Consider the following 16,811-nt stretch of genomic DNA (forward strand, 5'->3'; position numbering starts at 1 on the left):
ATGCAAATTTTGATGCGCAGCCCAATTTTGTTCGGCTGCAAAAATTTCAGGCTTCAAAGAAGGTCACGAACTCTGACCTTTTAATTCCCATTTCTGCCGTTGTTTTTGTAAAATTTCACCTCCAAAAGGTAAGTTTTCTTGATGTTTTGAATAAATATGATGTCTTTACTCAATAATCTTTCATTTAATGAAAGATCTAATCAGAAATGTGTCCGTAAAGGTGAGAATTCTGGTGGGTTCTGTAAGGCATATGTCTTGGCGTCGTTTCAGCGTGCTTGCGATGTAAGCGTGTTCGCAGTGATTGTTCGCTTGCATACTGCCTAGTTGAGAGTCTTGCTTTTTTGCGCCCGTACCTGTCATTTTGTCTCCCAAAGTTTTTCGAATCGGAATCACTTCTTCACCGTGAAACTACCATTGAACTTGTTGCCAAAATATTATCTTATTATTCCACAAAACTATGGATGATTTTGATGGTGCAAAAACGTGTCCAGACGATTTGTTGTTGTTGCATGTCCTTTTCCATTTTAACTTTGACATGTTGACCTTTGTGCGCGAAGCGGCACGCTTTGTGCACCAAAATGACCCCTCGTTTAGCAGAGATGGGAGCATCCGAGACCCTGCATTTACTGCCGGCCACCCCCTCATGTTTTGCCCTGTGTCTATCTGCTTCCGCTGGGTCATAACTTGGATATTCGGGGCTGGTTTCTGATGCCAAAACTGGCAAGATATCGAATCAGGCTAGTCATGCTAGCGTATGGTCTCCACACATGGAAGGGTTGTTGCTGTCCGCGGGAAAAAGGGTGCGGTTCCAGGCCCATGTTACAGCAGAATCTGATATTTCGCGCTCGTTAAGACAACGCGTTTTGAGGCTTAGAATAGAATCCCTTCATGCCCTTGTGGAAAGAAAAATCAATGTTTGTACCATAGGCCTACTTGTGTGACTTGTTCTTGTCTGTTGAGTTTATTTTAGGGCCTACACGTAGGCCTAGGCCTACTGAATTTTATACATGTATCTCATTTTTCAGTTATTTCTACTACTAGGGCTGCTAGTAGTAGTACTACGATTTATCGTGCAAAACACCCCATAAAATAAATTACTGTTTCAGATATGCTTTTTCTGTTGAACTCAGTGAGAGGAGATTTGTTGTCGTTTTGGTTTTTTTTCCAAGAATGTTTTCAGGGACAGACCATCTGTTTCCATGCTATGCCTCTATTGCAATAGCAAAGTCATAGTCACAAGAGATGGAATTCCGACCTCATGCAGTTTCAGACATTTTTGCACTGTATTTTTGTAGAGCCATAGATGATGGAAAGGAAAGTGAAATATTCTGCAATTTAACTTAGACATGTTGGGATTAAGTTGAAAACCATTAAAAAGATGATATTGTGACTTTTTGGAGTGGAGAAAAAAGTTTGCAAATTGCTGATTTAACCAACTGATCAAACTACAAGTACAATTATGCCAAGTTTATGAATGATCTTACCGATTGTTCCATGCACTTAAATGTACCAACTCCAAGACCAAAGGGGAGAACTGAGCAATAATATGGTATAGGTTCAATGCCAGTTACATGTATGTAGAAAAAATTGATATGTGACCGGATGACTCCACATTTATACACTCTTCAAAACCTATTCATGTACTTTGTCATCTGACTAAAGAAAACGGCCTTTTCGGGCAAGTATACATTTACTGTACATGCCATAGGTGTAGCACACTTGTTAAGCTTGTGTTGTGTAACATATTACAGTACATGTACATGTATGCCACAAAACAGAAAAGAGGCACTTGTGTCTGTGAAAAAAACCTGCGTCTTGTGTTGATTTCAATATCTTTATCATTAATAATCAAAGCAATTTAAGCAAATGTAGATGTTGAGCACACACCGTTAACACATTATTTTTGTGGCATGCTCTAAATACGTATGTACAGTGCATCATTCATGTCAGTACTGCATAATTTATACTGAACCTTGCACACAGTTCATGATGCCATTACACATTCAATTATGTCAAACTAAACAGTTACATGTGTACAGGTTGTGAACCAGTGATACTATTAAAATGACCTTGGATAAGTCCTCTGAATTTCATGTTCGGTTGATCTGGATGGATTGTACAAACTGGGAAGCCATGTGTATGTGGCAATGCCTTCATTTTCTAATTCAGACTTAAAAATCAATTTTTTTTTTCATGTAGCCGATAAAAATTGATGCAGGCGGGGGAAGATGATAAACTAGTTACTGGTTCCTACATGTACATGTATTTCATGGGGCTGATGTGTGCACACGAAGACGGCATGTTCCCAAAGTGAGCAAGCTGCAATTGTATAGGTACTTGTTCATGTAGCAAAGGTAACAGGTTTCAGTCAGTAGTACAGTAGTGCTGTTTTGGTTTTTTTTTCAATTGTGCCCATTCTTGGCAAATGCTTCCTTGCTCCATTGTCGGATGATGCATGGTCAGGATGGAGCAATGTGTTTATCTTTGTTTCGTTACTCTTGGATCTTGGTCTCAGTCTTCAGCGTTTGAAGTGAGGATAATTCACTAATCTTCCAAGATTGAGGCGAGAAGTTTTTACAATGTTGCATATGAACGTGTACATGTATGTATTCAAGTACAGTACATGCACACTCCTGTACTGTCCAGTGTCACCCTTAATGCTACAGGCAACAAGAAGCATCCATATTTTATACAATTTTTCCCACTGAAATTTTGCATCAAATTGTAAAATACCTCTGAATCCATATGCAGTTTCAACTTGGCAACAAAACATCTAGCTATCCAGCTTATTTTTTACCTACACAGTACGTGTACATACTACATGTAGCGGTAGAGGGCCCTTCTATTTTGGCTTGAACATACCTGTACATGTATCGTGCAGTATGAAATGATTCAAAGGCAGTTGTTTTCCACGTATAAATGTTTGAAGAAATTAAAGCTGAAACAGACAAACAGGATTCCAATCTACATTTAATTGCACACAAACCAAGGAAAACGTTTTGGGAATCATACATACATTACATGTACATGTATGTATGTACGTGAAATTGCATTTACATCTGTAGGTCGTCAGAACATGCCAAATTGGCACAAGTTGATAGTACGTAGTTACTGTCCATAGTATGTGTATGGAGCTCATGTTTTCTTGCATATATGAGCATATAAATTTTGTCACTTCAAATTAATGATAACTGTTTACCAGGGTGTTTGACAAAACATACCGAAGTCTGCATCATTTTCTTGGTTCATTTACATAAAGTATGAGGGTGCATGTACGACATGTGACTGATCATGGTGTATGCGTAATTGCATGTGTGAATGCTTTTAGATACAGTCAACTTCGTTGCATTTTACAAACTGTTTACTAATTAGTGGTCAAACTAATATACATTTACGTGTATTTTATTCTGTAAGTGTTTCCACACTTAACGTGTATGTATAAATTTGTAGAACTACCCTGGCTCACTTTGCCAATACATTTTGTGTTTTGGACTAGAATGTATAAGCAATGTCATCCCAAATATTCTGTAATTAATTTAGCTTAAGAAAGTTAATTTGTAATTTGTCTTATGCATGTGTTCTTTTTCTCCTTGTTGCTTATTCAAGTTCTAAAGAAAATCAAAATACACAAAACTTTGCAGTAATAATTTCTGTTTTGATTGTTTTGCGAATTGCGATGAATAATGCAGTGCAGCAATATTGCCACACAATAGTGTTTGTGCCTCTTTTGCCCAAACTGCTTATTGAAAACAAATTTGTAAAAAATTTCAAGATGCCACATGAATTTGTAAACTGTTTCATGATGTTGCTTCTCCCAAAAGAGATCAACTAAAATATAAAAAATTCCTCTACATGTACAATGTACATGTACATGTATGTCTTGTAAAATAGGATATACTCTTATATGCCGTGTTATCCAAGGGTGTTAGAGCTGTGGTATCACAAATACATTACTATTGTACATGTACAGTGTACATGTATGTACGTGTATGCATATTGTATGGGTACTTGTACAGGTATCTTAGCAGAGCCAAAACTCAAGTTAATTTATAACATATGAGACAGCAGCTAATGAGAATCTGAAAACACAAACATACAGTATAGTACATGGCGTGAAAGAAGATGCAGGACTTAGGAAGTCCACTTGCCTTTGTACATGTACATGTGTACTGTACTTCATGTATGATGTAGTGTATGTACATGTACATTTGTACATGTATGTGTGTGCTGTATTTAGCCTTATGGTTAATTGTACATATTCACATGATATGCATCTGCTACACGGAAGGAAGCTACACGGCTACACGTATGTGTAGCGTAGTGCTGAGGTCAATTATATGCATGACCTGACAACCAGTGCCATACAGAGCAAGGCATGCAGCTGCCAATGGCAAGGCGGGGATCTCATTTTCTGTGAACTTTTGAACCCCGCCCTGCGATAGCTTTTCAAAGGCTTTTCTCTCTGAATCGCCTGTAAGGCTGTGTGTGACGCAGACGCAGTGTTACTGACGTGTGCAAACACTTTCCAACTCTGTCTCAAGCAGATGATATTTATGCAACTGCAATTTTTAGGTGTCTGTTAGAAATGTATATGTTTTTTGTTTAGGATTTTGTTCTACTCATATTTATTATGTTATGTTTTACCATTATTTACAATATTTATTTGCAGTAGGAACACATAGCAAATTATGGTTATGGGAAGGGATTGGTCTGCATTTCATATTTTTGATTCCATTTTTAAAGTGTGGTAAAATTTGGGGTACATTTCAGTTTGGCAGTACTGGCAAACTTGCAAGAATTTTAGGATTTTATTTTGCTAAATCAGATTAGATATTATTGTGATTTAGCTTTTTGGTCATTTTTTTCATCTGACCAAACTTGATGAAAATCCAGACAGGGTCAAAATACAATGTAGTCTTACATGTATTTAAGCAGAAGTAAAAAAGTGCATAAGGTTCTACAAGTACGTAATGTGAATGGTTGTATCTGTGAAATACAAATTGTGTATTATTCACTCTACAGTTATGATAGAATATCATGGTTTTAAGAAAAATGATTTCAATGTAAAACAATGTACCAGTTCATATACATGTACTCGCCTCTCTCCATGACTTTTTAAAACATTGCACGAGTTCCCTAACCTTGGTACAGTGTACATGTAAACATTACATTGTTTTCTATTTTGAGCAAAACATTATTTTGAGCAAAACATTTGTCCTTTCCACAAGTTGGGATACAACTCATTAAAAATGTTTACTTGGTATTTTACTTTTTGGCAAAATGTTGACTAGACATTTGGAAGAGGCAAAAAGTTATATTTTGCATTGAAAGATCAAAACCAAGTAAAATTTGGCAAGTTAAAAATACAGGGTAGACTACTGTTGGAGCTCTCCTTTGTTAAATTAACATTAAAGATATCTTTCCCCAGCAATTAAATGAATGAGGGCATCAAGTAATATTACTTTTTGGGAAAACCACCTTTTAAGAGTACAGTAAGACTCCAAAGTTCATTGTTGTTCAATCAGTTGACTGGATCAAGATGCAGATGCATTGAGAAATATGCATGAACTTACGATAATTTATTAAACTTATACAGTACATGTATGTGGTGATATGCAGTGAAATTAAAAATTTAATTAAAAATTAAAAGTGAAATGAAAGGTTTTTTCTTAGAAAAGCATGCACCCTTAAAATTTTATTGTAAATTTCCTCATGCAGTTCGCATGATACATGAGACAAATTTCCATAATTGCACTCTGGTATCATACTTTCACATACACATAGTTTTATGTGTAATACTTGGTTGTTTAATGTAAATCAAATGATTTAAATTGTTAAAAAAATCATATGAAAAAATAACGTTAAAGAAACCTTAATTCTTTGGAGTATTTGAAAGGAAGAAATGGATGAATGCAATATATTGATGCCTTTAAAACATTTCCAATCAACCAGAATTGGGTCATTTTGTTTATAATGTTTCTCTTTAAACTTATTCAACATTTACCCGGTACATGTGTGCCTCATGTACATGTACACCACCTTCCATTTTGTATGACTGCATGTATATGTACATGTATTTATGGAATTTAATAGCCATTCCATTTACATGTATTTAGATAAAGCAGCATTGAAAAATATCATGAACATTGGAACACCAAGGATGTGTTCTTATTCAATAAAGTCTCGAAAAATGTTACATGAGGCATGTCATTTGTTAGCAGGTACAGAAGTTTTATCCCAATTGAAGAAGCATACATGTACACTGTAGATACTGATTTTGTAGCTGGACTTAGCAAACTTTTGTGTTTAATTAGAAATAAACACTTCAATATACACTACTCAAAAAAGTTAAGGAACACTTTTTATTTTGTGTATACTTTTTTATATGAGAAATTTTACTGCTGAATATGTGCATTTGATGTTTTGAAGCATCTTTTATTATTCTTCCGATGAGAACACCATCTACATGTAGACAAACGAAAAATGAAAGAACTAGGCCCACTCATTGCTTGCTAAAAAAATTACAAATGAAGAAAAAAGCGGTCCTTAACTTTTTTAAGTAGTGTATAATAAACTTTACCCCAGCAGTCAGCACTTGGTCCATTAGTTATTACATCATATCTTAAACTTCAGGATCAAAACCTTCTGGACAACTTATAGAAAGATTGATTTAAAAACAAAATCAATTTAAATTTTAAAAATCTGATTAAAATGTTAAACATCTGATTTTTTTTTTAAATCATAATACTTCCAATCAACCTAAAGTTACATGTGCGTGTAGCCTGGGTTACTGTCTGTTGTGTACTTTATTGAATGTAATATGACCTTTCACTTTTCAAGTGCATTTTACATGAACCTTTCAAATGCCATAGTTCAGTGGGTGATGCCATTTCAGGTTTAGGGTACATTATTTGTGTCTGTCATGTCTGTTATTGTGTTTAAAATTGTAGTTCAAACTGTTTCCTTTAAGGGGAAGTTTTTATACACCAAGACAGGATTTTGATAGTCCTTTATGGAATCAGGTCAGATGAGCTTTTTTTATTTTAAGTAAATTCTTTAATTTCAGTGGAGATACATGTACATGTACTTGTAAATGAGATTTTCAAAGAAAACCTCAAAACAAAATAGTTTTAACACATTGTTGTAATCAATGCACTGTAGATAACGTAATGGGGAAAATATTGTGCTTCTCTCATTTACATGTACCTTAATGCAGAGTTGCTATTTGTAAAGCAGGCTGTTCAGTGCTTCATAATTACAGAGACATTTTAACAGAAAGTAATGGTTACACATGTATTTTATGGCAAACATGAAATATTTTAATGCTATGGCATCATAAATGTACAGATGCTGTAGTATTTCAGGAATAACTTACATGTAGGTGTTGTGTCCTCATTACCTGTACTTTGATATCATTTGCTTGCTTCTAATATTGTACTCATGCAATAGGCCCACACTGGGAAATTTCCAGTTACGCTGTACATGTACATGTATTAACTGCTGTGAAGGATGTTAAGAGCTTTATCGGACATTTTGTACATTTTCCCCTTTGTTTCCATTACGATTACAACCTTTGTTACTTTGAGACTCATGGGAATATATTTATGAGGGCTAGTGGTCTGACATCCAGAGCTTATAGAAATCAGACAAAGCCATCATGTTCATTCATATGTAAATATGGGGCATTTGGAGGCATGGATGGAGTGTTTGGTCAAATTGTAAGGGTTGAATAGATAAGTTGACCTCTTTCATGGCTCATAAGCACATATTGCTGAGAGAAGTTCCTGTTAAGGGTCAAATGTGCACTTAAATTTTGACCTTTAACCTACAGTCCTGTGGTCCAATTTCAGTTGGATAGGATAGATATTTGTTCCCACTCAGTAGGCAGCAAAATCATTAGTCAGGAATCTATATCCCGTTGAGGCCCAATTCCTGAGGTTTCAGCTTTAATCCCTTCAAGTTTTAGTCAATATTCTGCACTTTGTACCGTATATGCGTGAACATTTTCAGTGTTCCAGAAATTTCAGGTAGAAATGTCAGTGCCCACTTACATGTACATTTGTACATGTATCCAGCTAGTATCTCCGAGAAACCTCTTTTCTGTGCAAGCGTAGGAGATACCTTAGCTTTAGACTTTACATCGAATGTAAAACAACAAGAACATGATAGTCACACTGTGGAAATACTAATTTGAAGAAGATTTCAACGGGTATTCCAGTATAGACCCAAGAGCAAGATGAATATCTTTGAAAATGGACTCCTTAAAATCTGCGTCTTTGACTTGGCAGAACTTGTGGTCTTTGGAACCCCAACCATTGGCCATCTCACCATCTAGTAAGGTGAAGACATCAAGTTTTCAGTTGACATGGAGAGCGCCCAGGTTACTCAAGAGGTAGAAGAGGAACCAGTCATGGAGGTTGTAGAACACCAGATGATACAGGAAACAGTTGCTGAGGAGGTGAGACATCTTAGTTGAATGTTCTGTCAGTAGTCACTGGTCCCTGGAGTTGAATTTGCTGTAAGCTTTCAGTGATATTTCAAAGCTTGCTTTAAGTTTTATTCATTTTGTCACATCACAGTCTACTGTATGTACATGTATTTCCTTGGTCCTCAGTGCTTAAAAGCTATTTTTTATGTGTTGTATTTTTGTTTTTGTTTGGCGACATTTCCATTTGAATTTGATAAAATAGAAGCACGCTATTTTAGGAGAAAAGCATTGCATTCTAGAGAACACTCTTTAAGTGCACAAAAAGAGAAAAATGCATTCTGTATGTGTGTAGGGGTTCAACATTCAAAAGCCATCACATAACTTTATTTTATGAAACAACAAAAGAAAATTTATGACCAAATGTGTGTATCCCTGGACATACGGATTGAATACACAACTTTTATGCCTACCATGAATTCCTCTGAACTCTTGTGGACTAGGCACTCATACATGTAATTGTGGGCCCAGTTTGAGCATAATAACTTGTCTGTGTTTCCTGTCCAAAGATCCCACATGAGAATCAGCTTCAAGATGTCATGTACATGGAACAGGTGAGTGAGAAGATATTGGCCCAAAAAATCTGAATGAGGTTTTTTACTGACATCATGAATAGATTATCCTGATACATGTATATGCATGGCATTCCTTGAACATCAAAACAAGGAAAATGCATTCTAAAGCTGGCAATTGTGGGAAAGGGAGAGGAGACACAGATATGATTAGCATGGGATGTTTCTGCATTGTTCATGTATTAAAGATACATGTACATGTATGTCACCCCTATGAAGGGATTTTTTTCTGAGATACATGTATATTTATCAACATTGGGTACTTAATCATATTCTGAGGATGAGTAAGTGAAACTTGAGGTATGTATTTCATTAGCTGCAAGCATTTTTGTTTGCGGTGGTCAAGTTTTGTATTAGCAAGGCTTTGTGCAAATTTGTGGTGTTACTTAAAGGGAAAGGATATATTCAGTATTATTTTTTCCTCCTTTAGGTACCACAGACCAGCAGCCAAGAAGTGCAGCATGTGATTGAACAGGTACTGTACTTGTACAAACTTGTACGTGTACTCTCAAAATTTCCTTACCAAGAAATACAGACCTATGCAGAATGGCAGTGTAACTGCTGGATAAAAAAGCTTGTTCAAAACTAAATCTTGTTCAAATGCAGTATTGGTACTTCCTGCGCTGGATCATGACTGACAAATTCTGTTGTTTCCAGGGACATGAGCTGAAAGTATTCATGCATAATAATTCATATGTTTTATACATATACAATATGTTTCATACGGGTATGTACAGTGTACGTTATTTAGCTGTAATGTTTTCTTCCAATGAACCCACCAAAGTTGTGGTTTTTTTCCATTTTTTTTTCAATGTTGTTAGGTTTCTCAGGCAAACCAAATACAAGAAGTACAGGAAGTTCAACAGGTACATGTCACATCTTCTGTTATACCATGTGTATGTGACATTATGTGAAGCTAAGCAACCCTGAAAAAGCTTCCTCACTGTGTATTGTTCATGCAAATTGTTTGGAACTTAAACCAAGTCGTGAGTCATGTGATTTTTTTTTGTGATTGCTCAAAGGGATCATTAACATCAGTTGTTTTTTGGCTCTCCGTGAAAAAAGTTACATGGGTGGATAGCAAAAAAAATTGTTGGCTTGCTGCAGCGTTATGATCTTGTCAGATTCAAGAAGAATCTTAGTATAAATGTCAACGGAATCATTGTTATCAAAGAAAAAGGCTTTGAAAAGTATTCCATCCAGAAAACAATTTGTAGCTGTAAATATAGAACTAGATTTAGCCTGGTATCACTTGAATGATTTGCATGTACATTGACTTTAAGTTGCTAGAGTAGAATTTAATTCATAGAAGTTACATTGAACGTACATGTACATTTCTTCTTTCCTTTATCAGGTGTCTCCACAATTTGTTCAGCATATTGTACAACAGATGCCACCTGGCACAGTTCAACAGGTTGTTAAGATGCCCAGTCATGTGGTGGCCCAAGGCCAAACAGTCAGCCAGTTGTCAGGCCAACCAGTACAGATTGACACATACAAGGTAAATGACCAAATTGGATATCTGTTTCTGTACTATTAGCATGTTAAAATAAAGTAGTAAGTCGGCATCGCAAGTCTTTGATTACCATGGAGAGCCTTCAATTAAAGCTAAGATTCATGCTTGGGTTATTCTTTCTTTTGCACCACACACACAGGGCTCTCTGAATAAAAACATCACATGTACATTTTGCAGATCTCTGACCTTGCCTTAACCTTGAACTTGTGAGAAATGGTTAAGTATTTCCTAGTCTATTTATTGGTTGTACATGTTTGCATTTTACACGAAGAAGTAAATATGTGTGGAGCTTTCATTGTGTAATAAAGTTTTCAATTTTATTTCAATCAAGGATACTTCCTTTTTTTACTATGTTATGGCTTTGGTGTTAATGTTGCAAACCATTTTGAGTTTTGTGATTTTATGTTGTGATTTGATTTTACCAAAGCACAGTCATTACCACTCTATTGTATGTAAGAAATACTGCCACTTTCATATTCGCCATTCACCACCCCATTGCAATTTAGTTTATGCCACAGCAACAAGTTCATGGAGGATTTTTCTACTGTAATCTTTTCCATTTTATAGGTACAGCAAGTACAAATCAATCAACGTACAGTGGAGCAGCTGGTGAAGGTAGACCCACAAGCTACCATTGATGAAATGGCTCTCAAGACAATGGGGGTGGACCGTAAAACACCACAACGCCCTATTGAACCATGCATGGTGTGTGGCGACAATGCATCAGGTATGGCATGCCAGCATGATTAGAGGTTACAAGCAAATTTTACTGACCTGGCTCAGGTTTTTTGCTGTTACATTTGTCTTTGATAATTGATTAGGTTTTATAGACCAGGATTTTCAGTCGCTTTCATTTAAAGCCAAAATGACTCCAAAGTAGCTAAAAGGCTTTATATATACATTTACATATAATTGAGTCATTGCCTATGCAGTAGGGAACCTTTGTGTAACAATTATTATTGAAGAGTAACCTTACAGTGATATGCCAGTGCTGTATTAGGGAAAACAAAATTTGGAGTCATACTGAACAGTTGTTGCACGTATTGTTCACCCATAGTGCATAGGACTCAAAATGAAAACGCAAGTAAGGCAATGCCAGAACAAACTTAAGATAATACTGCATTCCAAATTTTAACAATGCTTTCATTTTTTATTTGTTGTATGATTCCACAGGTCGCCATTACGGGGCCATAAGCTGTGAAGGCTGTAAAGGCTTCTTCAAGCGCAGCATCCGCAAGACGCTATGCTACACTTGCCGTGGAAACAAGGACTGTCCAATCAATAAGCATCATCGCAACAGGTGCCAGTACTGTCGGTTGCAGAAGTGCCTACTGGTGGGAATGAAATCAGAATGTGAGTACTGAGAAATTGGGCAAGAAGGCCCAAAACTTGACCTTTTCTTTCATAGTCTCTGCCTGGATGAAAGAAAGTTTGTGGTCAGAGCCAATAGTGATAACTGGCTTTAATCTGACTGGCTGTAATCCAATTGACTTACAAAGGCTTAACATGATAGCCATCTTGCAGGTCAGTCATTTTGTTCAGAGGGAAACTTCCTTTGGGCATACCCTGTGGAACAAAAGCACTGGTCTGCAAGATGACAGCCATGCAAACCCTTCATTTAACATTCTAGTTATCTGAACTGTACTTTTTCTGAACTACTGTACTCTCTTCAGCATACATCGTGATTTTGCAAATCACTTCTTATTTGTGTGCTTTCCCACCATCTGAAGCTGCAAATTAACCATCCATTGGACGTAAAGGAAGTTTCGCATGTGATTAGATTTGAAGTTAGAGACAGAGCTTAGCATGGAACTGTTACTGTACATATTTTGCAGAGAAACAAGACGTCCTTGCTTCTGTGACTGACCAATAATTTTTTATTTTCCTGCAGTTGTCAATTATAATGTGCATGGACAATGTATGGAACATACAGAACAATGTATACCTTGCATGCATATGCATATATGCATACCTTTCTTTTCCACTTTCAAGTGCATAGTCGTGTGGTAAATCAATGCAGAGTTTGACTTTTTTGTGGGGAGCATTAGTAATACCTAAGAAATAATTTATGTACCATTCTCAAGTTCACCCCATTTGAAAATTGGTCACTTTCTTGGGACTCTTCCTTCCCCCAGTAGTGCAGTGTGAACGGACACCACTTAAGGCTCGAGGAGAGAAGTCACCAGGAAATTGTGCTGCATCCACTGAGAAAATCTACATACGGAAGGATATCAGAAGCCCTCTGGCAGCTACACCCACATTCATTACAAGTATGTATGTGTCTATAGTGGTTCATGAACTGGATACAACCATAAACACATTCTGGAAAAAGACAGTACTTTCTGTTCGAAAACTTTAAGTGTTCGGTCATGTAAAATTTTCGTATTTAAATGTCTTTCCAGTCGTGCATGCCTTAATCTTACCGGTATGTCCAATTAAGTGTACTTTGAGAGCATAAATGAGAAAAAGTAAATACTCTCTTAACCATTGTTGAACACAGTCCTTCAGTAATGTACCCATTTCCTGATTGTCAAATTTGTGGTGGCAGAAATGATGAAAAGTATGCATGATAGGAGTCATGCATTTTGTCATCATTTTTACAAACGTACAAAGCGTATTCTTTTTCCTGGCCCTCCCTCTAAAAGAGTACAAAATAAAATGATGATTTCTCTGTGGGGCCTGAGGACCTATTCTAACTCACAATGTAAGGCTGTTAATGTGCGGTAGACAACCAGAGAGTAGTGGTAGGAGGAAAAACAATGTCCATGACAGGCCTCGCATTCATGGTTTTCTGATTGCCCGGGACAAATTTCTTCTTTGAGGTTGAGCGAGTAAAAATTAAGGACAAATGACCGATGGACAGGTACTTTTTCTTGAAATAAAATGTATTCATTTTTTGTTGCCTAGAAAAGCATTTAGCAAATGTATCTTAGATTTGACATGTATGTATAAACTGGGTTTATTCCATACATGTCTACAGGGGTGTGAAATCTCCACTTTTTAGCAGATTTCCGCTTTTTTGTTGAAAATTTTCTGCTTTTTAGCTATTGATGGGTCAGATTTACTCGTTTTTCTTCCTTTACCAAGTGCCGATTTTCCAGTTTTTCTTTTTCTGTTGACGCGATAGTAGGCCAAACCAACACGGAACAGGAGTGGAGCACTTGAATGCACGTGACTGCATCTACTGTACAACATACACGTACACCGTACATGCATATGTATGCCGCACGTGTACAGTGTCTACAGATCTGTGTACGGGCATTATATTTGGTGCCATCAAGCTTTGTGTGTAAATAGCATCCCCAGACCATCCAGTCATTGTGCTGTGATTGGCTGCCAATAAAATATCAATATTCATATGTGTGTCAGTGGGACTCCTTGCAGCCGTTCGTGTGTGAGCAGAAGTAGTGACTAACAATCTCCACTATAACTCGTGGTGGCATACATTTCATTGTAACTTTGAAGCTTGAAGTAAGGTTAGTTCATTTTCGCTTTCTCTGATAGAGGGCTTCGTGACAACTGGTGCGGGGTGAGGAAGGTTCTTGTGTCGGGCATTCTCACGCGGTTTTACATTGTTTTGTGTGGGCTTTCAAACAATTTTTGGTCAGAAACTTATTGTAATATTAGTGCAACACGTGCACAATTGTCCAAAGAGGTTCCGACTTGGATACAGCCTTTGATAAGACTGATCATCAAGTTATAAATCGGCATAAATGGACAGCAGACGTGATGGGCAGCCAACACAACATGGTCCATGCCTGTAGAAACCAAATGTCTGGACATGCAATGTACATAATGTACACATACGATGTGCATTTTTCCAAGAACTGAAATTTCAAAAACATGCTCAGATCAGGTGGGAAAAGGGCCAACTCACTCTACAAACTTTGATAGTTACAATTTTGGTATACCTGTTACTAATTCATTTGGAAAGAGTTCCACGTACGGACAACACTTCATGCCTCTGTGCACAAACCTATGAGACTTTACTTAAAAAAGCCTGTTTTCTAAGTAAACTCTTGAGAATTTTCTCAGCTATTTTTCACTTTTAGGAGGTTTCACTTTCTGATGGCTGTTATATGTTGTCCGTATACATGTATACATTCTTTCCATTCATTTTAACCTCTTCAAGAATTTCAGACAAATATGAAAAAAAGTAAAATCAAAAAATATACACAGCCTAAATTGCAAGAAAAAAATGATCAACAGTTACACCAGGAGGCTGTAAAATGTACCACAGAGCATGTACATTTCAAAATTTTCCCGGGGCTCTTCAGCGGGCCCCGGGCCCCACACCATATATGCTTCGCGCTCAGAATTTCAGCTATTTTTTTCTTCGATTCTGACTTCATTCCTGTTACCTAGTTAACACAAAAAATAGATACAGTATCGAAAAAAGCTTTCTCAGCATAAGCACGTTGCCACTCAAAAAATGCATTTGTATTGCAACTGATTCTTAGCTGAGTTATGCATAACCCCAACATTTTCCAAACAACATTGACGGAGTACCTCCACATCTTATTGTATCCTCATTGATGTAGCTAATATACCTGTTGCATGTTTTTTTACGTCTAGATTACAAGAACCCTTTTTTCTCTCTGACTAGCTACAGATAGGAGTCCAACCTATCCCATGCAAAAGACTAAGCTCTTTGAGGAAGGCCTCTTGCTGAATGTACAAACCCCCACTGTAGTCTCGCAGGCATCTACTGACACCACCACAGACCTTAGCACCTTGGCTAGTGTAGTCACGTCATTGGCAAACATGAACAAAGCTGGTGAGGCTGGACAGGCAGGGGATGGACAGATGGTACGTCATTACGGTTATATACTTTTCATTCCTTCTGCTTTATACATTTGTGTAATTGGTTATTCAGGCTTAAGAAGTTCCCTGAATCTGCAACTAAAAGGTGTTATTATAGGTAAGTAAGAAAACAAGCCCTTCTTGTGATGTTACAGTTGCTGTACATTATAATAAAACTGCATTTTCCCCACACTGTTTACATTTTATGCAAGGATTGAACCTGTAAACACCAGATTGGATGTAAATTCCAGTCCAGCTACTTACTTCAGTAGCAATAGTTCCATGTTACAGTTGTGGGAAGGTAGTTACAGCTGTAAGAAATATGTGTCAATGCATACTCTACCCAGAGATTCCTAGTCAGAGATACAGGTCTCATTGTCTCACTAGATGGTATCAAATGGAGAGACATCAGCTCAGCAGGGTCTGAGCCAACTCAACCAGACACCCAACCAGATCTCAAAAGCCTTTGACACTCTTGCCAAAGCACTTGCTCCAGGAGGAGAAGGAGGTGATGGAAACTCAGCACTTGAAATCAGGTCAGCCAGTGGTTGAGAAACTTAGCAATGTCCTGTCTGTAGCCCTAAAATTACAACATGTCTGCAGGCTGTTTTTGACAATTCTTTTAATTGCTTAACACACCTGATCAATTTCTAGAGGATTGTCACATGTCTCATTGAAAGAAACATAGTGTCAACAAGTAACATTTTTTACGTTGTCACATTTGAAGGAGTAAGGAAGCTTCCCAGCACACTTTCCCAGAGAGTTGGGGTTAATAGCCACTGTCAGCATTAAGATTTGTACTTCAAATCATGCTGATTTATAAACATACTGTACTTAATGTGTATCCTGCCATTAACATGTTCTCATTAGCAGTCTGTCGGAACAAACTAATGGCGGCAACAATCAAAGTGGTTCCCATGAGCAACAATTCATCAAGCTTGAAGGCAACATGTTGAATGAGAGTCACATGCAGTTCAAGCTGACCACCCCTTCTCCTATGCCACAGTTCCTTAATGTTCATTACATCTGTGAATCAGCATCACGACTCCTGTTCCTCTCTATGCACTGGGCAAGAAACATCCAAGCCTTTCAATTACTGGGGTAAGATGATCTATCATAAGACTCACCAAGGTCCAAAGGTGTACTGTACATGTACATTAACTTGATCTGTGCTTATAAGTATTAAGACAATGGTGACAGTCCTATTGTTCCTCACTTCTGTTTGCCAGTGCTTGTTAGTGATAAACACTGACAATTAGATGCATGGATGCATTTTCTTTTAATTGATATTTAACCTACCTGATTTTTCTACAAGATTGACAATAGACCTGAAATTAAACAAGGATTTACTTGCAATATTTCATTGTACTGGGGATTTACTTTCCCAACAATGTACTTATCGTACTTAAGATATCGCAGATCCAGTTTGATTATA

General features: G+C 37.1%; 1 protein-coding gene across 10 annotated transcripts in view; it reads left to right on the forward strand.

Annotated features, from left to right (window-relative positions):
- The window catches only part of LOC110989750 (orphan steroid hormone receptor 2-like), a 23,105-nt gene continuing 6,294 nt past the window's right edge, over window positions 1-16,811 (forward strand). For 2 of the 10 annotated variants that reach the window (XM_022254337.2, XM_022254341.2), the window contains exons 1-12: window positions 1-128; window positions 8,289-8,458; window positions 8,995-9,039; window positions 9,488-9,532; window positions 9,879-9,923; window positions 10,412-10,558; window positions 11,141-11,300; window positions 11,747-11,926; window positions 12,709-12,843; window positions 15,180-15,382; window positions 15,764-15,912; window positions 16,247-16,477. In XM_022254337.2, the coding sequence (XP_022110029.1) occupies window positions 8,366-8,458; window positions 8,995-9,039; window positions 9,488-9,532; window positions 9,879-9,923; window positions 10,412-10,558; window positions 11,141-11,300; window positions 11,747-11,926; window positions 12,709-12,843; window positions 15,180-15,382; window positions 15,764-15,912; window positions 16,247-16,477 (1,433 nt within the window). In that variant the 5' untranslated portion in view covers window positions 1-128; window positions 8,289-8,365. Of the gene's footprint in view, window positions 129-577; window positions 801-8,288; window positions 8,459-8,994; window positions 9,040-9,487; window positions 9,533-9,878; window positions 9,924-10,411; window positions 10,559-11,140; window positions 11,301-11,746; window positions 11,927-12,708; window positions 12,844-15,179; window positions 15,383-15,763; window positions 15,913-16,246; window positions 16,478-16,811 lie in introns of those variants that run through there. The other 8 variants (XM_087135185.1, XM_087135186.1, XM_022254340.2 and 5 more) reach the window with 7 other exon arrangements.

The sequence above is a fragment of the Acanthaster planci genome, linkage group LG04 (genome assembly GCF_054643075.1).
Source record: "Acanthaster planci isolate LZ-2023a linkage group LG04, COTS_SCS, whole genome shotgun sequence".
NCBI classification, from domain to species: domain Eukaryota; kingdom Metazoa; phylum Echinodermata; class Asteroidea; order Valvatida; family Acanthasteridae; genus Acanthaster; species Acanthaster planci.